Source organism: Microcebus murinus, chromosome 11 (genome assembly GCF_040939455.1).
Source record: "Microcebus murinus isolate Inina chromosome 11, M.murinus_Inina_mat1.0, whole genome shotgun sequence".
Classification (NCBI taxonomy): Eukaryota; Metazoa; Chordata; class Mammalia; order Primates; family Cheirogaleidae; genus Microcebus; species Microcebus murinus.
Window position 1 is genome coordinate 41,769,862 of NC_134114.1, and position 25,176 is coordinate 41,795,037.

General features: G+C 36.7%; 1 protein-coding gene across 2 annotated transcripts in view; it reads left to right on the forward strand.

The window, feature by feature from the left end:
• Nucleotides 1-25,176, forward strand: part of RAB3C (RAB3C, member RAS oncogene family) — a 237,607-nt gene that overhangs the window by 102,905 nt on the left and 109,526 nt on the right. For both annotated transcript variants that reach the window (XM_012775641.3, XM_012775642.3), the window contains exon 3: nt 23,418-23,536. In XM_012775641.3, coding sequence (XP_012631095.2) covers nt 23,418-23,536 — 119 coding nt within the window. The remainder of the gene's footprint in view (nt 1-23,417; nt 23,537-25,176) is intronic.

Here is a 25,176-nt window from a genome sequence, read left to right on the forward strand (position 1 = left end):
AGGAAAATTTGAAAATACAGAAGAATAAGCAGAAAATGAATCTCACCTCTAAACCAATTGTCCAGAGATAACTACTAATATTTATACATTTTCAGTTAATCTTTTTTGATACCTGGATCTATGTATTTTATTAAAAAAAAAATAGGTTCACACTATAGAATTTTGTAACCTCCTGGGGAATAGACTTGACATTAATCTGGACACTAAGTAGAAGTTATAACCATGAAGTTTTGACAGAAAAATCCAGGGCAACCTATATGTTGGTTTAATGTAGTCTTAGGCTGTGTGGTAATATTAATGATGACTTCTATGAGGAGGAGAAACGTAAAGAACTTTTAAAGAAAGAAGAAAGAATGATACCGAAATTGTACGTGGCGGCCAAATTTGAACTTTCCTAATGAATAACATTGTTTATTCTTTCATGATAATATTTCTGAGGGAAAAAGTTTGTATTTGGGGATTATTGTACCTTAATAACCTATTGAGACAGTCTACAAGGGACTAAGCCAGGATTGGCAGAAATTGCTTTACTTCTTTCAGGCCACTAGTTCATTGTCAAAGTGTAGTCCACAGTGCCTCTCCATCAGCATTTCCTGGAGGGCCACCCCTGTCCTGCTACATCAGTCTTTCATTATGAAGCCCAGGAATTTCCACTTTTAACAAGTTTTTATGCATAATAAAATTTGAGCGTCACTGCATTGAAAATTGTAAAAATCAATGCACTGAAGAGCTCTTTAGGGGCCCTGTAGTGTGGAGGAATGTAAATTCTCCCTATAAAGCAGGACCTTTAAAAAGACTTCACATTAAGGAGTCTCTATAACTAAAAGTGACCTTGAAAAATATATTTGACTCAAACTGTATAAAAGCAATGTATGTAACCAAAACATTTGTACCACCGTAATATTCTGAAATAAATAAGAAAAAAATATATAATTCAATCACATCTTTATATGAGTAAGAAAGCTAAAAAGATGAAATGACCTCCCCCAAGTCTCAGATCTGGTTTTCAGAAGAAGTGAGCCTTTTACCCAGAATGAACCTCTTACTCCAAGTCCAAAGCCCTTCCCCCAACCCCCTCCCAGACTGCTTTACTGTGTCTGCTGGCTTACCTATTTTAAGCTACTATTTCATCACAGTAAATGCCATTTTAATCCTTGCTTATTTACTTTCTAATTACAAATCCTGAAATCGATTTCTTTATAAAAACACATTTTAGTGTTTAAAGAGAAACATTCTTGGCTTTAATGTAATTATGAAAACTGCAGAGCCATGAAATCTCCTTTGTTAACTGCTTACTGCTTGGAGTTTGCATATCATTTGTGGTCCATGATGCTTCAGTTTCCCTGCTGGTGTACCCAGATAAGAGAAAGCAGCAAGACCTCCAAATTAAAGGACTCTGATAGAATAAACTGCATAGATATCTCTATTTCCTGAAAAGGGGGGGAAAAGTCTACTTGTTTAGTGAGGTGAAAAGTAATATAAATAGCTGAATATAATCTCAAACACAGAATTCCTGAAAGCATTGAGAATCTTTTAGTAAAAGATACACAAAAAAACAATGCTGCAATGTATCTGCTGCAGAGATTCTATTGTATTCCAGAACTATAGTCATAAAAAATGTGATGAGCAGGTTAAATGGCTTTTCCTTTATCTGAATTATTTTGGTTGCCATATTCTCAGAGGTCTAAAGTGGCTCTAGGTTTTTCTCTTTTTCATTCTTGCAACCTTCATGCAATCTGTGGTTCGACATTTAGCTCGGGTTTGACTTAGGGGTTGATCCCAACGCTAAACAGCAGAAAGCTAATTTGTTGGACAATGCTGTGCTCACCATTACTTAGCACAACAAGAAAACTCAGGTTACCAAATAAGAGAGAACTTTAAGCAAGTAACTAACTGTACGTATTTCCTTTTACTTCATTTTATGGATGGTGGGTTCAAAATGAAAGGCAATGCAGTGCTATATTCATAGCCAAGGCTCTTGAAACTGGGTTTATGGAATAAAAGTAGATGACACCCAGATTTCCAATTGGAATTACTCCCTGAATAAATGATCTGTTCCCGAGCATTTTTGTGTCCCTCTCCCCATTTACACTCTCTCCTTCGCCCGCCCTTCCTCCCTCCCTCTCCTTCTCTTGGAAAGGGGCCCTCTGGTTCCTAAGCTAATTTAACTTGTTTCTGGAAATGTAGCAAATTAAATTTTACACATTAATGTGCTTATGGCTGAAGTATCCATCTTCCTGCAATGGGGAGATGAGGCTGCATTTGCTCCTGTGTTGCCCAGTGTACCTCTTCAAACGTTCACATTGCTCATGGTAGCCTTGCAGTTCGCTTAATCATATGAGACATTGGGAATTCCATCTTTGGTTCCTCCAATATGAATTATGATTTTATAATTCTCATGATTTTTCTCTGATGGTTTTGGGGATACTTTAGGACAATTTTATAAAAAGACAAAAATAGTACCAAGAACCACCGAATGATCTAGGAATGGGTGCAAAGGAGATACGTTTTTTTGTTTAGGAGTAGCTTATGGTGGCCATCTTGAACTGTGAGCTTTATTATTCCACTAATTGAGAAGAGAGATCTATCAGCTCCTGCTGCAAATCATGGACAATAGCTTTGGAAATCAGACAGTTTGAGCACCTCTGGATAAGCTCATTTTTCAACTGCTGCTTTGGGCATCTGTGCCAAATGTGTATCTTTATGTAGCAATAAATGGCTATTTCCCCTCATGGACTCCTTGAAATTTTTAGTATAGGAAAAGCAGCAGGGGCCAGGCACAGTGGCTCACACCTGTAATCTTAGCACTGTGGGAAGCCGAGGTAGGAGGATCGCTTGAGCTCAGGAGTTCGAGACCAACCTGACCAAAAGCTAGACCCCCTCTCTACTAAAAATAGAAAAAAGTAGCCAGGCATGGTGGTGCATGCCTATAATCCCAACTACTTAGGAGGCTGAGGCAGGAGGATCGCGTGAGCCCCAGGCATCTTGAGGTTACTATGAGCTAGGCTGACACCATGGCACTCTAGCCTGTGTGACAGAACTAGACTGTGTCTCCAAAAAAAAAAAGGAAAGAAAAGCAGCAAAACATCAATAAAAGGGTTATTAGAAAGTAGATGTGTAATATGAGAATATATCTATTTATAGATTGTTGGTTTCAGAACATCTCTGCTTAGAAGTTTCCACCTAGTATTAAAAAGTATGTCTAATATTTAAACTCCTTATCTTTCCATGTTGAGTAACTTCTCTATTTGTTATCAATAACATTGACTTTCTACTACCTTGTGTTTGCAACTTTGCTACCACTACAGCTTGCCTTTTGGAACTCTGATTGTGTAGTCTAACCCCTTACAGAATGCATAACTCTCTTCCGCAACATCCTCAACACTGCTCATCCTTGACATTGTTATGTTCAAACAGCTCCAGTGATAAAGTACTCACCAATTCATGAGGCAATGCATTTTTTATTAGTAGGTTTCTCTATATTTTGAGTTAAAATCTAAACATCTCCAATCGTTTTCACCAGTGAAACAAAAGGTTTTCATCCCTTTGCAAAAGCCAACTTGGAGAAAAGCCCAGGCAACATTTTAGTCATTTTTCTGTTTTTCTTTCCTTGGCAGTTTCCAGTTTTTATTAGCTTGTCTCTATTTGTTGTTTAATTGCCTTGGACATTTCATATTGAAGTAGGTCCTCTGGCAGAAAGAAGTTTTAAAGCTCACAGGTTTTTGCCTGTCAACTTTAAACAAACTGAAAGACCATAGCGGTAATATCATTTCCATCTGAGGAAAAAAGATCTTTTAGCAAAGAATAACCACTTATAGGACATATTTGCTCCTTGTAAAATACTCACCAACGTGTTCAAATAAGAATGATTAACGGTGGTGTGTAGTCACATCTTGAAAAAAGAAGACATCCAAAAAGTAGATAGCACAACAATATTTTGATAATTCTATAAAGATTCTAGAAAACCTAACCCTAAGTGTGAAATATATTGATGTATGAAACTTTGCATGTGAAAAAGAAACTAAAAAAAATGAAAGAGCATCTGGGAGTTGTAACAGCTGACATGTATTGCTTACTTCCTATGTCTGAGGTCTTACACTGACCCAGTTACCTGTGTGAGCTCATTTAATTTTCATAACCTCATTTTACAGTCGAGAAAACTGAGGTACAGAGAGGTTAATTGATGTGCCCAAGGTCACCCAGTTAGTAAGCAGTGGAGCCAGAATGTGAACACAAGTCATCTAACCCTAGAGTCCGCTCTCAGCAGTTAACTGATATCGGTCGGACTGCCAGCATCAGAATGACCAGTGGTTGTTGGAGAAAGTACAAATTCCCAGAGTCAACTGCCAGATCCCCTAAGGAAGAACTGAGAGTGAGGCACTATGTTAAACTGCCAAATGTAATTTATCAACAAACCAATGAGAAAGAATAGGTCTCCTTAAACTTCCCTAAAAATGAGCACTAGGAGAACTCTCCCTTCTATTTGTCCCTGCAGGCCAACTCTGAGCTACATTAGAACTTATTACTTGGCTCTAAAAGGGGAGAAACCCTGCCCCACCTGGTCATGTTCCCCAGCAGCTAGCAGCAGTCTTTGGGTTCCAAGAATCTTCCATTTGCCTTTCTATGAAGAATGACGGATCACGGCAAATCCAGCCACGCACCCTTGCCCATCTGCCTACCTCTCGCATTTGTGAAATAACTCACCAGGTTGAGCGTGTCCCTAGGCGGCTTGGAGCAGAGAGAAGAACACACAGGGATCAGACCTTGACCTTATTAGCACAGCATGATCATCAGGCCTGGCATAATCCAGCCAGAGTGGTGCCCAGCTGGAGAAGTTTCTGTCTTTCCTGTAGAAGGATCGGTACATGCCAGTGCATCTGCTCTCTGACTCTCCTATCCTGCTATTCAAGCACTAGAGTCTGTTTACCGGCTAAGAAAAATACATTTGTCTGGCACACAAGCCCTAAAAGAACTTTTTGCATTGAAAGTAGGAATTTGAATTATAGTCGGAATACTAACGCCCTTTCAGGCTTCTCCTGCCAGCAGCCATGTTGTCAGTGAAATTTAAATGTGGGAAAAATGCTTTTATGGGCTGCCAGATTGTTTGGCAAATGATTTAGGTCTATTTGGTTTATTTTTAATGCAGTGATTTTTGTAACTTTTTACTATGAGAAATAAAGAACTAAATCTTGCTTTATGCATGGGTTTTATTTCCCCATAAAAAATAATTTTCTTAGTCCTAGCTAACCTTTCCTCTGATATTTAAAATGTTAACGTATGGGGGTTTTATATGCTATAGAGCATGTATTTGCCTGCCTGCTTTCTTTTTCACACATAAATCAGTACAGGTTCTTTATCATTTGTGACTTCTTACTCTTTATTTTCTGTTGATGTGAAAATAATGTGGCTGGTTCATTTGTAATGACTTCTGTAAATTTGCATTTTCTGACTTGGCAGAGAATTTAACCCCTCACTAGGATTCCGATTGAATAAATTCTGTAGATGTTGTTCTAGAGTTAGATTGTGTCAGGTTTTAATATGAGTTTGGCCTCTATTTTACATGGTGCTTTCTTCTGCCCTCACGGTCAGGTTTTATCCCTTTTAAACGCAGCACCCATAATAGCATTAAAGGGGTCCTGTGTGCCCACAGGGCTCACTCTCCCCGTCCCACCCTGGCCCCTCCAGCTCCCCAGAAAGGTGACACCCCTCCCCAAAGGACAGTCCACGCCACGCAGTCCAGTCCTCGCACTGGGATGCCAGCTTTTCTGGCTTCCCCAACCCTTGCACCAGCGATCAGGCCCCATTTCCCCCCGTAAATTCTAGCTCTTTATTAATGAAGGTGTATAAAGAGAAAAATCTGCTTCCCCTGCTCTATCAAAAAGACTTTTGTATCCTCAAAGTTGGTAGGAAGTCACTCTTTTGGCTTCTGAGGCTTAGTGAAAAACCTCCTTGAGTTTTCCATGAGTGCATTGCTCAACCCTTTGTCATTTTTGCAGCTGGCCTCTGCCCCCTGCCTCTGATTTCCGTCCCACCAATCTCAGCTCTATGCTGGTGTCTGATTGGAACAAAACAGAAAATGGGAGAATTGCCCAAACAGCCACTGAAGCCATCTCTAGATAGTTTCAACATAACCAAAAAGTGTCAGCAAAAAAACCCAGGATTGTCATCTAATTAGCTGTGCGATCTTGAGGCATCATTTGTAATTACCATTGATCTTAGGAGGCCATGGGTAACTTTGTACCTTGTAAAGTTTGAGATTATATAATCTCATACACACATGCAAGGTCACTAAATTCACACATGAAAGTGCCCCAGGCTGTCTGAGGCCTTGGTCTATCACTGTTTTCCGAATTCCAGGAAAATGGGCTTGATATTTTTCACCAACTTAACAACTTATGAGACAGTACTAAGCAACTCAAAATTGCCTTTGATGTTTAGATGCTCCATTTGGATGTAATATCATCTCACTATATTTTTAGAACTATTTAAGATGGAAGGTTATTGTAAAAAGCAAACGAATTGGACCCACTTATAAAGAGAAGCGTATATCATTATTAGTAGTAGTGCTATTTCAGGTGACATCAAGAAGCCTTTCCAAAGTGGACACCCTTTCCCTGAGGGCTCTTCTCCCTAGTGGCCCTGTCTTCTTCACAGAATCAATTATGATCCTCTTGTCACCCAGCCAGCTGCCTGCTGCTTGTGGGCTCTCTCTGTATGAAGCATGTAACGAGGTGCTGTGGCAGCTTCTATTTCTCCAGCATCTGATTTCTACATTTTCATTTCACTTTTTCTCTCTATTTTAGAAGCTTCATCATTGGACATAATACTTATTTTTAAACGATTCTTACCAACCAAAGTACTCTGAGATGTGGGAATCACAACTTTAATTTTGAAACACCCTTGTATTTCATTAGATCTTTTGTTTCAATGAGGGCCAAAGCAATCATAAAGATAAAAATGTGCAGAAGACCTTAAAGCAATCAGTAAACATAATCAAGTGATGGTCATGATGGGAATTTAATTGTGTATTTCATCTTTGAATTCTGTTCCCTTTTTATGTAAGGGGGCATGGAGAGAGAAAATGAGAGAGTGTGGATTCTGGCTGATCCTGAAGAACAAATGTCTTGATTTTTCTCTTCTCCCCTGGAGGTGGGATGAATAAGAAACAATGTTCCACTGAGCAATCTTAACAGACACTTTCTATTGGGATCTGACAGGCTAGCTTAGATTCTTTATTCTCATTTACATGATCAATAATGATGACACTGCCTATAGCATTTTACAATTTACAGATAACTTTTCTCATTTGTGGCTCAACAATTCAACTCAGGTTTAGGTATTGATTTCATTTTGGAAATCAGGAAACTTATGCTCAGCGAGGTTAGGTGATATCTCTAAAGCCACCTAGCATGTGAGTTTCAGAGCCAGGGTAAGAACCCAGGTGTTCTAACTCCAAAGCCCTGTTCCTCCCCCCACACATTGCTGCTACTGGGGGAAAAAAAGGAAAGTCTTATTTATCATGTTAGTCTGTTTTGCACTGCCGTAAATAAATTCCTGAGGCTGGGCAATGTATAAAGAACAGAGGTTTATCATGGTTCTGCAGGCCGTGCAAGAATCATGGGGCTAGCATCTGCTTCTGGTGAGGGCTTCAGGAAGCTTCCAGTCAAGATGGAAGGTGAAGGGGGAGCAGGTGTGTCTCATGGAGAGAGAGAGGGAGAAAGAGGGAGAAAGAGGGAGGAGGTGGTGCCAGGCTGTTTTAAACATCTAGTTCTTCATCTTGAAGAGACCCGACATAAATACATAAATAATAAATATCCAGTTCTACCATGAACTCATAAAGTAAGAATGCAGTCACTATATTAGGAAGGACACAAAGCCATTCATGAGGGACCTGACCCCATGTCCCAAATACCTCCCATCGGGCCCCACTTTCTACACTGGGAATCAAATTTTTCAACATGAGATTTGGAGTGTCCAAACATCTAAACCATATCATTGAGCAACTAGTGTGCCCAAGAAACCTTTATAATATGCTATTTAACCCTCACAACAACATTGAGAAGGTGGATAATTTTATTGCTCTTTTAGCTTGAAAGTGAAAAATCAGAGGGATTTAATTACTCACCCAGGGTCATATAACTGGTATCACAGATTACAATTTTCTCTTTCATTCCAGATTATGGATCCTGATCTAGAATAAACAAGAATTTATTTATTTACACACACCTCACCCTCTTCTCAGATATTATAGTTTAGAAGGGAGAGAGAGTGTGATCATACTGCCCATCTACAGCACCTGGTGAATTTTCAGATGCCAGACAGAAGCATCTGCAATATTTAAAGGTAAATGTTGTTTTGGTCCCTGCAAAGGAAAAGTGGTAGCAGAATGCACAAAGGACACACATCAGTGTTCCTCACTCCCTGACCCATTTGCATGGTCTTTCCCAGCACCCGACTGTGATGTGGTAGCCCATCAAAATCTGCCCTTGCTGGGAACCTGCACCAAATGCACCCTCTCCTAGAGCTTATTTCAGCTCACATTCATTTGTCCCGTCTCTAATTTCTCTAGCCCTTACATCATACAATAAACACTTCACACACAACCAGGCTCCCAGATTGCTTTATGTGCTTCATTTTGCTAGTATATGGGAAATACAAATTCCTTGATTGGAAGATAGCATCTCATAGATGTTTATTTTGTATTTTTCTCAGTGCCCCACACAATGCTAAGAATATAGATTTTCAGTGTTTGGCTAGTTTTTAATAAGAAGTTAACCCAGACAGGATATTGATTAGTTAAAACAACCTGACATTTGCTTTGTATAAATTTTGAGCCCCAAAGTAAATTTCACCTAGGCACTAAATCAGTTGGGCGAAGTTAAGAATTAGTTTTATTCTTGGTTAGATGGTCCAGAAGACTAAAAAGAATAGCCATTGGGTAGAATAGTTTTTGAAGGTGTATGTGGATTCTCTTGAACATGAAAGCACAAGGCCAAAAAAGGATAAGTGTTTAGAGAAAGGTACTCACATGAAGAAGACACAGGTATTAGAAACATAGAGAGAAAGGCTAGGAAACATGGTTAAATTCTGACATGAAGGGATTAAAAAAATAAACACATAATAAATGTAAATTTAAATACAATATTGTATAAGAATGTTGGGGGCAAATGAAAAAGACCCTAAGGAATTTGGACTTTATTCCCTGGCCAATAGGAAGACACAGAATGGTTTTGAATGGGGGTAAATGGTAGTATGGATGGTGATGGAGGTGGCAGGGTCGTCTGAAGCTTCAATACCTCAGGGGCCAGTCAACAACATAAACAAGACAGGATAGCCAGATGAGAGAATTATGGTGGCAGCTGCTACTAGCCGCATTCTGTGGCCAGATAGCACTGCAGACATCATTGTTACTATTTCTTGAAATTTTTCAAAATAAATTGGAAATCTTTTGTGTAAAAACATTCACATTTTTAAATGCTAGCTGAAGAAATTTTTGAACACTATGTCATCCAAACAGAGCACTTCTGTGAGTCAGATACCAGGCTGTGATCTTGACCTACACAAGTGACACAATCGCTTTTCAAAATAGGTAACAGAGCAAGCTGATCAGAATCAAAGGGGAGCTGGGCTGCTAACCTAATGATTCCACGGGGCAAGGACGGCACCAGCCACAACAGCACTCCTATTCTAGAGGCAAACTCATGCCTCAGCCCTGTATTTTATTCCCAGTTCTGATTTTATTTTTAAAATAAAACATTTGCAATGTATGCCTGACTCAGCTGACTCTTAGATCTTTTTAAAATTTTTTTAACTCTTTAGAACTGACAGTGGTAATATGACAAGAATCTATAAACTATGTCAGAAATTATGGACTTCTTTGGTCAAACCCACACCTGGTTTCAAATACGAATTAAATTGAATAAGTTCTAGAGGACTTTTGAGACAGTTAATTATTCATTGATCAACAATAGGCATGGCCTAAAACTGGGTATTCCTGGGTAAACCAGTATGTATGGTCAACCTATCTACCTGACATATAATTGGAATTCCAAAATAAAAAGAATGAGATAGAAGTAGCTTGTAGGGTTAATACTGATTTTTTTTCTGGAATTGTTAAAAGACAAAGAAAAATGATCTCCCAGCAGTCTATACAAAGGAATTGTATTAAATGAATATAGCCACATCACAGTGAAACTACATAACACCAACAATGAAGGGAACCTCCTAAAAGGAACTTCAGAAAAGTTTCAGACAGTTGTTGAACAATAATTAGACTATGAGCAGATTTTTCAGTGGTATCCATTGAAGCCTAAAAACAAAGGAATAATGCTATAAAGTAAAGATAGAATATATAAATGGAATTGTATGCTCAGCTAAACATAATTTATAAATAAGGGTTAAACAAAAAATATATTCGGACATACAAAAGGAGAATATTTACTCCCAGCAGATCTTCACCAGTAGGATTTCTAAAGAATGCACTTTAGAAACACAAAGGCCATTATTCTGTCGTCTTTGGAAAAGTTTGTTCATTTCTATTGCCCATTTCTTGATGGGGTTGTTTGATTTTTTTCTTGTTAAATCTTTTGAGTTCTAGATAGATTCTTGTTATCAGACCTTTATCAGAAGTGTAGAGAGCAAATATTTTCTCCCATTCTGTAGGTTGTCTATTCGCTCTAATGATAGTATCTTTGGCTGAGCAGAAGCGTTTTAGTTTGATTAGATCCCATTTGTTTGTTTTTGTTGCTGCGGTGATTGCTTTGGGGGTCGTCTTCAACAATTCTTTGCCTAGGCCAATGTCAGAAAGGGTTTTCCCAACATCATCTTTTAGGATTCTTAGGGTTTCATGCCTTAGGTTTAAGTCTGTTATCCATCTTGAGTGGATTTTTGAGAGGTGAGAGGTAGGGATCCTGATTCATTCTTCTGCATGTAGCTAACCAGTTTTCCCAGCACCATTTATTGAAGATAGATTCATTTCCCCAATGAATATTTTTGTCTGCTTTATCAAAGAGTAGGTTGCCATATGCAGATGGTTTCATCTCTGAGATCTCAGACCTAGAAACTTTTCCATAGAAGACAGAATAAATGGCCAGCAAACATATAAAAAAATGCTCAACATCTCTAATGATTAGAGAAATGCAAATCAAAACCACAATGAGATATCATCTAACCCCAGTAAAATTGGCCCGTATAAAGAAATCCCAAAACAACAAATGCTGGCGAGGATGTGGAGAGACAGAAACACTCTTACACTGCTGGTGGGACTGCAAATTAGTGCAACCTTTGTGGAAAAGAATTTGGAGATATCTCAAACAGCTAGAAATAGAAATACCATTCAACCCAGCAATAGCATTATTAGACATCTAACCAAAAGAGCATAAGACATTCTATTATAAAGACATCTGCACCCGAATGTTTATGGCAGCACAATTCACTATTGCAAGGACATGGAAACAACCCAAGTGCCCATCAATTCATGACTGGATTATTAAAATTTGGTATATATTTACAATGGAATATTACTCAATTCTAAGAAACGACAGCGAGCTAGCACCACTTATATTATCCTGGGTTGAGCTTAAGCCCATTATCCAAAGTGAGGTGACACAAGATCAGAAAAATGGGCTCCACATGTACTCACCATCACATTGGTACTGACCAATTATCAATAAGGTGCTCAAAGCGTGGTGGTGTTCACCAGAGATTCAGGGGGTGGGAGATAGACCCATACTTGAAGGATGTGACAAACAGTGTGGAGAGGGGAAGGGCATACCTCTAACCTTTGCTAGGTAAAGGCAAAGTTATAAAATCTAACCAAAATGTTAAAAAAAAAAACATATTTATTGGGTGTCAGGCAGGTAGGGGAGAGGGGATGGGTTTATATATATATACATTATAAGTGCGATGTGCATTGTCACGGGGAGGGACACACCTGAAGCTCTGACTGAGCGGGGAGGGAAGGCAATAGCAATGTATGTAACCTTAACATTTGTACCCCCATATTATGCTGAAATAAAAAATCAAAATAAAAAAAGAAAACATGGAAGGATGGTTTGACACTCAAATTGTGAATAGGCAAGCTGGAAAACACATGGATAAATATAAACAAATAAGGTCTGTGTGAAAATAACATCTACTTAAGGGGTAAAAAGTCAAGGTAGGGCCTGGCATGGTGGCTCACACCTGTAATCCTAGCACTTTGGAAGGCTGAGACAGGAGGATCACTTCAGGCCAGGAGTTTGAGACTAGCCTGAGCAAGGGCAAGACCCTGTCTCTACAAAAAATAGAAAAACTAGCTGGGCGTGGTGGTGCATGCCTGTAGTCCCAGCTATTGGGGAGGCTGAGACAGAAGGATTGCTGGAGCCCGGAGTTTGAGGTGGTTGTGAGCTATGATGATGCTACTGTACTCTGGCCCAGGCAACAGAATGAGACACTGTCTCAAAAAAAAATAATCAAAATAATATTAAAATATAGAACATGTACAACATTAAGGTGGGAAGGGGTGACCGAGAAATTATTCTAAATATTTGAATTTTGGACAATGAAATTAAAGATATTAACAAAATTTTTATTTTCAATATAAATTTTAACATTCTAACAATCACTTTGTATATAACTGGCATAATTTCCAAACTGATAAAGGGAATGATAAGATTGGAAAAAATAAACAGTACTCAACCAGTCAAAGAGAAAGCAGGATATGAATAAAAAAGAAACAAAAAATTAGATCAAATATCATAGACTAAGACACTAAATATACAAGCAAATATAGTGGTAATCACAATAAATATCAATGAGTCTTTTGCCTTGACCTAAGATTAGGAAAGATAATTTCTTGTTTAATTGTAAATCTTTAAAAGTATGGAAGGAAAGTCAATGAAAGGTGAGGAAATTTGGTAAAATTTATTAATATAAGTTTTGATGTTGTGATTAAAAGATTTTAATTGCTGATGACAATAGATTTGGAATAATTATGTTGACTTCAGTTTTTTTGCATGAGTTAAATGTGAGGTGACTATGATTCACACTGATGAAAATATGGTTCTAGAATACAGGTATGTGGTTATGTGGTCAAGGTTTCCTTGTAAGATGGAGCTGTTTATAGATTACATTTGAAACTATGAAGGTAGAGCAGTTATCTTGTAGCATAGTACAAAAACAATGAGAGGGGATGAAGATCAGAAGTGTGTGTAGCACCTTTAAGAGGTGAGCAGAAAAGAGAAGCTTGCACAGGTAACTGAAGAAGAAAATTTACACAGCCTAAATAATCAAGACAGAGTCATACCCTTAAAGAGTAGACTTAAAGAAATAAGGGACTATCATCTATTCCACATGTTTCAGAAAAAACAACTAGGATGGGAACCAAATATTAAACCACTGGATATGACAATCAGGAGGTCACTGATTACTTTAGCATGAACAATTTCAGTGGAGTATTAGGACTGGACACAGCTATGGTTGGTTAAAGAATGAATGTGATTTGAAACAGTGAAGCTGAAAAAGACTTAAAGCACATACATGGAGTAAATGTTAGTAGCCAAATGATAACATCAAATGTAGAGCCAGAGTGAGAAAAAGATAACCTAAATTTCTCAATATTCAGCTTCATATTCAGAAAGAGGACTAGACTTTGGCTGTTTGAGGAAAGCTGGACTTCTGTATGTTCTGTGTCTTTTGCTGGTGCAATGACTTAACCTCTTTCTCAGTTTAACCTCTGCATCTCACCTCTTTCTCAGTTTTGTCATTTATAAAATGGGCTATGACCTCAGAATAAGTAAATGAAATGATATATGTGAATATGCTTTAAAATGTATAATGTCCTGTTTAAGTCTGCTTTCTTGATATTGTTTCTGTAATATTTCATTTGTGACTAGTTTGGTGAAAAGTCTAAAATTATTGGTGTACTTTGGTATTACCTTTATCTAAACCTTGTTTTCAGTCTGCCCAATCAGCCATGCCCAATTCCCAAACCACGACTTGAACAGATCCCATGAGTTCCAGTCATTTTTCTCTTATATACAAAAAGCTCACACAGAGCAGAGAGGATTTTTACAGCAATGAAACTACTCTGTATGACTCTCTAATGGTGGATACATGACATGACAAATTTGTCCAAACTCATAGACTACACTATCCAAAAGTGAACCCTAATGTAAACTATGGTCTTTGGGTGAATATGATGTGAATATGAACATGAAGTGTCAATGTAGGTTCATCAGATGTAACAAATGCACACTGGTGGCGACATTGATAACGGATGAGGCTATGCATGTGTGCAGGTCAGGGGTAGAAGGGATATCTCTGTACTTTTTGCTGTGAACCTAAAACTGCTCTAAAAAATAAAGTATTTAAAAAACACACACACACAACAGGAAACCAAAGCTCAGTACTGTTGAGCCTAGCTTAAAATGTCCTTATATCCAATTTAACACTAGCGCTCTTCCCTTACCGTAAATCTGGCTGACTTCCCAGAGGCTGCTAGTGCAATAAGAAGAAAAGTTTCATCCGCTCTTTTTGTCACTTCTTTCTCTACCTCTTGTTCTTTCAATATCAGAGATGGAAGGAGAACTTGGAGATAAAGAGAGGGCAGATGACTCTACTTAACTGGACATGCAATTACAGTTCTCTCGGCTTCTTCAGGGAAGCCTGTCCTGCTGTCCACATCTTCTGTGTGACGAACATCTGAATGCTGGTTCCCGTATGCAGGATCTTTAGGGAGCCCTGCAGGGATTTCCTACTGCACAGCACCATGACGTGAAAGATTTGCTCAGATTCCTTCCCCTTTAGCATTCCTTCAGTTTCCTCCTGCCCCTGTTAATGCACCTCATAGCATTCTACACCTCTTCTGGGAGACAGCTCTCTTAAAAGTAGGTTAATGACAAAATATCTGAAGTGCATGTACCTGTTATGGTGTTTATTGGTCCATGGGAAACTCACTTAAGCTAGCCATGCGAACCTGTGGAAAATCAGGCTTCTCCACTTTCTGCACCTCCTCAACCCTACTATTTCTCTCTAGGTATCAAATACCCCTGCACAAAAGCAGATCAATAATTCTGTTGCTTAAGCAGACACCATCCAACCACCCAACTGGCACATGGCTTGTGTGAGTAAAATCTCCCATCCCTCTGTAAGGAGTCTGGTCTGAGTCTTAGTTGCTAATTTTAGGGCAAGAGTAAAAATTCTACTCAAAAACATGTTATCTTTTAAAATACACTGTATTGGATCTGATTGCAAGCATTTCCTACTGTGTCTTGTGAATAAAAACAATTCACAACCTTGACTAAAAGCTCCAAGCTGCCTGCATTTATATATTTATGCCCCAGGTTTTGAAAATAAGCATAATCAAAATCCCACTGGGAAGAAGTATGTCAAAAAGAGTAATTAGAAAGAAAGCAAAAATGGTGTCTTCCCCTGCCTTTGTGTTAAACATTCTTAGAAAACAAGTTGTTAAATAAAGTAAGTAAAGATGTCTTTACATGGTTTGGGTTGTAAATTTTACTAAGGTCTTGAAGAGGGTTCATCTGAGTGTTTAAATAGTGTTTACTGAAAAGTGTCTGCAACTTTCATGATCAGAAGTATACAATGAGTAGATATGTCAGGGTAGTACTGACAAGGGAGTCAAAGGCCCCCTATAAAAAAGCTATATATGGCTGTTTCTCTCTTCCAGGAAAGATGAATTGCCATGGTAACACTGCCATGAAATAATAGGTCAAGTTTTATCCTTCTGCCTCAGGCTTATTTTATTAGGTTTTACTTAGATGTGGATGCCATTGTAAAATGAAGATTTTGGTATTTCAAAGCTAAACATCATGACAAGAAAAATCTGATCAATAAAATCCGCTGGTGTGAAGATGATGGATAAAGGACCATAGGTAGGGAGAACATTTAAATTGATGGAAGAGCTATTTAGAGGCTAGTTTATTAGTACTCTTCTAAAATGTAGGTTTGTTTTACAGATGCTTGTATAACTCAGTGTGTGTAAATGAATTCAAACTGACTGTTTGCATAAGATCAGTAGGGAAAAGAGGTTTGTAAATTTTATTTTAATGGAAGATTAACTGCTCTAAGGGAAAAAATATCTTATTACATTCTAAAAATATGAAACAAGAAAGCATGAAATATTTAAGTTTCCTATTTAATTACTATTTTTGTAAGACTAAATTCAATGCTGCTTTATACTTATTTATGGAAATAAATACAATTTGGAGGAAAGTAACATCATACAAAGTAATGTATAATAATCATCATTTTGTCATTTCCATTGTTTGGGAGACATGTATCAGTATACATCATGGCTTTAAATTTTTCTGCAACAGTATCTTACTCATTTGGTAATGAAATTCCAACAGGAAGCAATATATCATTTTTGTCACATCAAGCGACATTGTTCTGTCCTTCTAATAGGACATATGTTGGAACAGATAGATGATAGGCAAATAGATATATAGATAGAGATCTAGTTTTTAAGTGACAATATATATCAAACCAACTGTTTTTTAAACAAAATTAATTTTACATAGTGGAATATGGTAGTGCTTTTTAGCATAACATCTTTCCTGAATTTACACAGTGAGATTTTGTTAGACTTCTCCATGGACTATCTCTACCTTTAATTTTCTTTATTTTTCCTTCTGTGAGTAAAGGGGTATGTGAGTAGCTCTGAAATTTATATTGCTTTCACCCTGATCATGAAGATTGCAGGCTAGGGTAAGAGACTGTATGAGTTTTCTAGGGCTGCTATACCAAATTGGCACAAATCGGGTTGTTTAACACAACAGAAATCTATTGTCTCACAATTCTAGAGGCTAGAAGTCCTAAATTAAGGAATCAGCAGTGCTGTGCTGTCTCCAAAGGCTCTAGGGGAGAATGTGTTCCATGTCTGTCTCCTAGCTTCTGATGGTTGCTGGCAATCCTTGGCCCTCCTTGTCTTGTAAATGCATCATTCCAATCTCTGCCTCTGCCTTTGCATGGCCTTCTCCTAGGTGTGTCCCCTGTTTTCTCTTTTTATAAAGATTAGGGTTCACCTTAATCTGGTATGACCTTATCTTGACTTGATTACATCTGCAAAGACCCTATTTCCAAATAAAGTCATGTTCACAGGTTCTGTGGTAAGGATTTCAACATTTCTTTTGAGGGGAACACATTACAACCCATAATAGTAACAATGAATTGGAGGACTTCACCAATGGAGCAAATCACCTCCATTAAAATTTGAAATTGCTGTACTGTCTTGTTCTTTAGAACAAGTTTTGTCACAGCTTTAATATTTTGTAGACATGTAGGGAATGTGGTATTCTCATTAATGAAATGCTCTCAATATGTAGAATTTTAAAATATACAAAATATACCTAGAAAAGATAAAATAAATTTAATATATACCTATCACAGTTTCTAACTTGTAATAAGAGTTCACTAAATGTTATTGACTGAATTAATCAATCAATCTGTGTTAATATTAAACTATGATGAGTTTGATTTAATCCCCCTTTGATGATTCAAAACAATTCCTTCAGGTAAAAGATAAAAACGTATAAGTTTAGAGATCTCCACTTGCTTGAATGCTCAATGACTGACTCCATTCCACATCTTTGTGTCCATTTGGAAACTCACTAGTTAAAGCTTGTTTTATGTCTTGTATTACAATGTTGCCAGTCCCCATTTCTGTTGTACTAACCCTTTTGGGTTAGTACATATTATTTTCCATAGCTTAATTAAATTACTTTTGTTGATCAATTAACACTGAACTGTTTTGATTTGGTTCCTCTACATATAAAATTACCTACTTTATCAAATGCCAGGATTGTCTGTCCTTCAATCTATTTTTCTCTGTCTAGACATTCAATAAATGTATTTTGATTGTGGTGATATTATTTGAATTATGTTTCCTTACTGAGGGTTCCTTCCATTTTCCTTTTAATTCAATACAGAGAGAAGTAACCACCAAAATACAAACCAAATTACAATATACCTTACAAATGAAAGCTATTTCCCCAATCTTAAAACTACGTATTCTTTCTGAAGTATGTACACTTAAAAAAAAGGTTTCATCAGGAAAAGAAATTTTAAGGCAAAAACAAAGATAATAATGCCAAAATTTAAATTGAAAAAGTTTCTAGCTACTACTTATCAAGCTGCTAATGTTTTCCATTTTATAGCTTTTTTCTTGACAGATATTCAAGTATTTCCTAATCAAACCTACCACAAATGCCAAAAATATCTCCTAAAAACATGATTGGGAAATCAAAATATTTAAACTACCTAAATGATTTTTTCTTTAAAAAGAGAAAAATGAAAGCTATCACCCATGGAAGAAAGTTTTCGTCTATTAACATTTTTACCCCTCATTTTCTCTGTAAGAGATTTCCAGTTGTGTTTTTCAATCATCAGAAGCCTACATCTGTAGAAAATCAGCAGGTATACCCAGTTATTAGAGTCAACTGGGGAGAGTAACAACACAAAGCCAGGGTTTGAAACCAGTTTCCTGAACACATTGAGAAAAGAGGTACCATTGTAGTCAGTTACCTGAGACCGCTCAAGTTTAATTATACAGGGCACTTGACATTATAAAATGTTCTTTTCTTTCAAATATAACCTTCTATCATCATTAGTAAATGTCAAATATAATGAAGTGTTTTTCATTTTTTTTGCTGAGATAGCGCAAAAAGATGTTAATGAGTTTGTAATACTGAAATTATTTTCAAATCCAAGACAGACTCAACTTGGTGTCTGTTTATTAGCTTAGTTTTTATTTCTTATATTTTCTTTGCATTAAGAGAAGAAATTTACTCTGTATTTCTCACTACACTTCCCCTACTTGGTGTACAATTTCTTATTCTCCTTGAGAGCTTTTAGGTGATAAATTATCTCCAATTAAAGTGTGTTTCTGAATTCAAATCAGAATGGTGTTGAAGATCCTGCCCCTTGCTGTTACTTAAGCACTATCTGAAACTTCTATTTTTTTCTTGAAAGCTGGTCCCCACACCAGACCAGCTCTATTTTTGATTTCGATACATAATGACTAGACAACCCTGTGGTTTCTAGCAGTTTCCTGTAACATTTCAATCATAATATAATGGAGCTTTTATTTCTGTTCTCTCAAAGATTAAATACACCCACAATATGAAATTGATGCATTTCAGAACACTAGAAACTAGTTTCTTTACTGTCAAAATAAAATTAACATCTTATGAAAAGGCAGCACCAGCACTGGAAGAGGTCAAGAAGAAAGAGATTAAAGTCACAGTTTTCCAACACAACATTATTCAGTGTCTGGGTTGAAAACATGCTTGACAGAAAAGGTCTGGATCACCTTTTAGCAATGTCTGGGTATATCGGCTATTTTCCTCTACTGAGAGATTTGGGGAAAGCTATCTCTTGCAGGACAGAGAAGACAGCAGTTATGGGGTCCTCAACCTGTAAGAATGCTTCTCAATCAATGCCAGAAAGATATTTTACCAAGAGAAAAAGAAAGCTTTTTTAAAGTTGCTTCACAATAGACAAAAAAAAAAAAAAAAAAGATACATTTATAGATAACATGTTCTGGAAAACATGAGCCTAAGCCAAATGTGGGAAAATTTTAAAATATACTGACTAGTTTTAAGGGATTCTTTCAAAGAGCTAAAACATTACAAAGTCTCTGATTATGCCTTGCATTTTTTTTTTTTTTTTTTTTTTTTTTTGAGACAGAGTCTCGCTTGTTGCCCAGGCTAGAGTGAGTGCCATGGTGTCAGCCTAGCTCACAGCAACCTCAAACTCCTGGGCTCAAGCAATCCTGCTGCCTCAGCCTCCCGAGTAGCTGGGACTACAGGCATGCACCACCATGCCCGGCTAATTTTATATATATATTAGTTGGCCAATTAATTTCTTTCTATTTATAGTAGAGACGGGGTCTCGCTCTTGCTCAGGCTGCTTTCGAACTCCTGACCTTGAGCAATCCGCCCGCCTCAGCCTCCCAGAGTGCTAGGATTACAGGCGTGAGCCACCGCGCCCGGCTTATGCCTTGCATTTTAAACACAGTCTTTAGGAGTTTGGTTCTGGCATTTATCCATGTTTTCTAACTTTCATCTTTGTTTTGTAGTTGGATACTATTAGCTGAATTAAATCCAATGAATATTTAAGAATATCCAGATAAGCTCAAGATTGACTTCTTTCTTCCTAATTAATTTGTATAGTTGTTCCAATGATATGTAGTTTATGATATCTATGTTTATCTCTAGCATCTATACTTTGCTTACTATTTTATTCATATTAAGAATAAAAGTATAATAAAATATTCAAAGAAACAACAGGAAATTTCTACTATATAGTCGTGCAACTATGCAGCATTGCATTGCCATTATTATGACTGGGATTCAACTCTTTTTAAAAATTAACTAGCCATTTGTGTGCATATTTGTAAATAATTTTTACAATTAGAATATATAACATTTTTCCTAACAATTTATAATATCACTTTATGTATTAAAGATATTAACCTTTGGTCTCTCTGGTACAATGCAAATACATTTTCTTGTTTATTTGATTTTCTACCACTTCAATTTTTTTAATATTTAAATTGTCAAATTTTCACACAGTGAAATCTATACTTTTTTGTTTTCTGTCTTTGGTAGTATATTCTGAAAGATCTTACCCACTAGTTTTCCTTTATTTTTGCTCTTTTTGGTACTGTAATCTGTTTTCATTCTGTTTTTGAAAATTTATTTTCCCTAATAATACCTAATAAACTTCTAATTAGGCCAGCCTTATCCTTGCTCCAAGAGTAAAATATAATTGTTGCCTTCATGAAAAGTCACACCCTTAACTAATTTCTTGTTCCATTTTATACCCCACATTCTCCTGGAATCATTCACTGATCCCCAACTTTCTTTGCTCCCATTCTCTACACTTACAGAAGCCAAATAGAACGTGCCACATGAATTAGGGGAGAGATGAAGCAATCTTGAGTTTCTCACTGTTGTCCGTGGTAAGGCATAAGCATCCACGCAGGAGTGCACCTATGGGGGAAGAACAGCACATCCAACATGAGCCTGACTCAACAGTGACCCCAGAAGATGATAATTTCATTTTGATGGTAAAGGGAGCTATTCTGGTGTCACGCAATACATTAGCTTTTCATCCAAGGCCTCTTAAGTCTTAGGAGGAGCTGCGATGCACTCCGCATTCAAAGGAGGCATCTCTGGGATGAGGGTAGAAAGAAGTTTCAAACTGAGATCAGAAAAAAGATAACATTTCTGTCCACAATGCTAAGTGCCTAAAGACTATTGGGAAAGAGAAGTCAGACTGCAGTCTCCAGGGAAAGTGTCAGAGATGGAAAATGAAGAGCAATTGGATTATAAAAGTGATACCATATCCTGAGGAAGGGGTGAGAATTGGTTGAATTGAACAACTTCTTCAGCTATGGTTGTGGTGGTATATGTGATATATGCAGGGCAATTTTGGTGATGTATCTGCCTCTGACTTCCAGAATTAACAGTTATATGCCATCCCTTTTGCAGGCATTGAACCCCTGTATTTGTAAACTACTATTTCCATCTCATGTTAGGCTCGCCTCCCCACATTTCACAAATAACAGCAAGTACTTGCCATTTATTGACCACTTTTTGTGTTCTGCTCTTTGTGGGAAGCACTTTACATAAGTAATTCATGTAACTCTAACATGCATGCTAAACTTTAAAGATATTTAGCTTACAGAGGTTCAGTAACTAGTTCATGTTATCCAGTTGTCTAACAAGTAAACAGGACTTCAAATCCAGGTCTGTCTGACTAAACATTCACACAAAGCCAGATGTCATTTTTTCCCCCATTTTATAGTTTAATAGACTGAGAATAAACTGCAACCTCCTTAAAAACAGGGATCTTTTTATAAACTTCCTTTTCCCCATTCCCACAGTGGCTTATACTTAATAGATGGACAAAAAATACATACTGATAGAGCTAATATACTCCTCTGGTTTTAGACTATGCAAAAAATCATATTTTAAACATGTATAATATTTTTCATTTCATTTTCTACAGTTAGTTGCTGCTTAATGGAAGTGAACATATGTAGAGGATACTTTGAGCTAGGTGTTTACCAAAAAAACAATTTCACCAGAATAAAAAAAAAAATTTTGTAGAGCCACCATATAAAACTCATTAGGATATAGCAAGTTATTTTAACGAGATGGCACCTTAGATCACAAAGAAAAGAAAAAGAATACAAAGAAGAAATTTAAAGAAGAACTCTATACTTGAATGCCATACCCCCCATATTTTAGCTTTATGTTGTCTCAATTTATATATGTTTATATTGCCTATCTCTTAACAGGTTGTTTTTGATAGGTTTGTATTTGAGTTTCATACTAAAGTTATAAATGGATTGTCACCACAATTACAGTATTAGAGTAGTCTCAATTTGTTATGCATTTACTTTTACCAGTGGGTTTTATACCCTCAAATGTTTTCTTTCAGCACATTAGTGTGTTTTTTTTTCTTTCAGGTTGAAGAACTCTCTTTCCTATTTCTTATAGGAAGGGTCTGGTGATGGCAAATTCTCTCAGCTTTTGTTTGTATGGGGAAAACTTTATACCTCCTTCATATTTGAAAGACAACTTTGCTGGATGTAGTACTCTTAGATGGCAGTTTTTTCTTTCAACATTGAAAGTGTTGTCCCACTCCATCCTGGCCTGTATGGTTTCCATTGAGAAGTCTGTTGCCAGATGAATTGGAGCCCTTCTATATGCTACTTGTATCTTTTCTCTTGCTGTCTTTAGGATCCTCTTTGTCCTTGACCTTTGACAATTTGATTATCATATGTCTTGGGGTAGTCTTATTTGGGTGAATCTGGTGTGCTCTGAACTACTTGTGCTTGGATATTTATCTTTTTCTCAAGTTTTGGAAAGTTTTGTGGTACTTTTTTTTTAGTAAGTTTTTAACCACTTGCTCTTGCTCAAATCCCTTTCGAACACCAGTAATCCTTAGATTTGCTCTTTTGATGTACAAATATACAGTTTGATAGAAAAAATAAAACTTAGTGCTTGATAGATTAGTAGGTGACTATAGTTTACAATAATTTATTGTATATTTCAAAATAGCTAGAAAAGAATAATTCAAATATTTCTAGCATAAATAAAAAACAAATATTTAACGGGATGGATATCCTAATTACACTGATTTGATCCTTACAAATTCTATGAATGTATTCAATTATCATATGTATGCTGAAAATATGTGTGTTTATTATGTATCAATAAAAGTAAAATTATAAAAAAATTATTAACAGAAATAAAACTAAAGAGATAAATTATTTTTAAAAGTAGAAGATAGCTGTACCTTGTAAATACAGTTTAGATTCTATTGTGACTGTTTTTAGAATTATTAATCACTTCCCAAAAAATGCATTGCTTTATTTCTGACCGATTATCATTTTTATTTTTTAGGACACAGCAGGCCAGGAAAGATACAGGACTATCACCACAGCTTATTATCGTGGGGCCATGGGCTTTATTTTAATGTATGACATTACAAATGAAGAATCCTTCAATGCAGTACAAGATTGGTAAGTTAGAACAAATACTCCCATTACTAATGAGATGGTTCTCCATTCAACTGTTTCTTTCTCTGCAAAGCAATGACCATAGCATAATGTAATTTGCATGTTTCTCATATAATACAATTCTACTTGTGCTGCATAAATCAAAAAAAATATGATGTTTGTGTTCAGAAAGATTATTTAGGGGTTGATGAGAAATCATTTTGGTGATTTTTATTCGTTTTGTTCATCCCAGTGCTTTGTATCCTGTCATCCTTACATCTGCAAAAACTAGTGCATTGCTTTTGATTTTTTAAAATATAAATAATGAACAGCTTGGAAGTTCGACCTAAAATAGGGATCTAGAAATCATGGTCCATGAACCATGGCCAAAATCTGGACCACCACTTGTTTAGTAAATAAACTTTTATTGGAACCCAGCCAGGCTCACTTGTTTATTGTCTGTGACTGCTTTTACACTGCACTAGCAGAGTGAAGTAGTCGCAACAAAAACTATATGGCCTGTAAAGCCCACAGCATTTTCTATGTGGCTACTTACAGAAAAAGTTTGCAGACCTCTTGTCTAGAAGAGTTGTTAGATTGGTTATTCAAACTGAAGAGTGTCAAAGAACTCGGATGAGGGAAAAAATAAAACCAAAACCCTTTCTGACTCAAGAGCTACAAAAAGCCACCTCAAAATGCCTCTGTCCCTGGCGAGTGTGATTTGCATTAGCAGACCTAACTGAACAGACACCACATTTTAACTCTAAATAGTCACAGTTTATCTTATGTAAGAAAATTTTGGCAATATACAGGAAAAACAAAAAGCATTTAGAGTGTTTGTTTTCTATCATATTATCCAAAATGACTTTTTTTTACATGTATGCCAGCTCAGTGAAGGTCATATGCTATTAAAAATTTCATTTGCTTTAGGTTGTTTCTTTTAAATTTTACTTGTTCAACTGACTTATTTACACACACACACACACACACACACACACACACACACACTCTCTCACCCAATGAATGAAATAATACCATTGATGATAACCGCTCAAAAGAGATATGCAGAGTTATAAACAGAAAAGGGCAAGTTTAGGATGTATATAAAAAAAATAACTTGAGGAATATAGAAGAAGCCTTAAGTAAACTTCTTTTCAGTAAACTGAATATTGTAAAAAAATGTCAGTTCATCTCAAATTCATTCATAAATGCAAGGCAATCACAATTAAATACCAGCAAATTTGATACAAAAGGAAATAAAAGAGTCCAAAGATAGACACAAATCTGTATGAGGATTTAGTCATGACAAAAGTAGTTTTCAAATTAGTGACAAAAAGGCCTGTTCAATTAATATTGTTGTGCCATCTAGTTAATTGCCACACATGGCTCTGGCACACATGCTGCCATGCGATATGGTTATGTTAACCTTGGCTATTTCCTCTCTGGAAATGCGGAGACCCCGCACTTCCAGGCTAGAAGAGTTCCTGAATGAGGTTTCAGACTTCAGGTTCTTACCCATAGTTTTTCTTGCCCTATTGTTTCAGTGACAATTATTTGGCTACTGAGAGTACATGGAAGCTTACAGTTAGCTCATTGTACCTTGGTGGTGACACCAGCAGCCATGCTACAGCCACCCCCAACTCTAGCGTCAAAAATTATGTGGA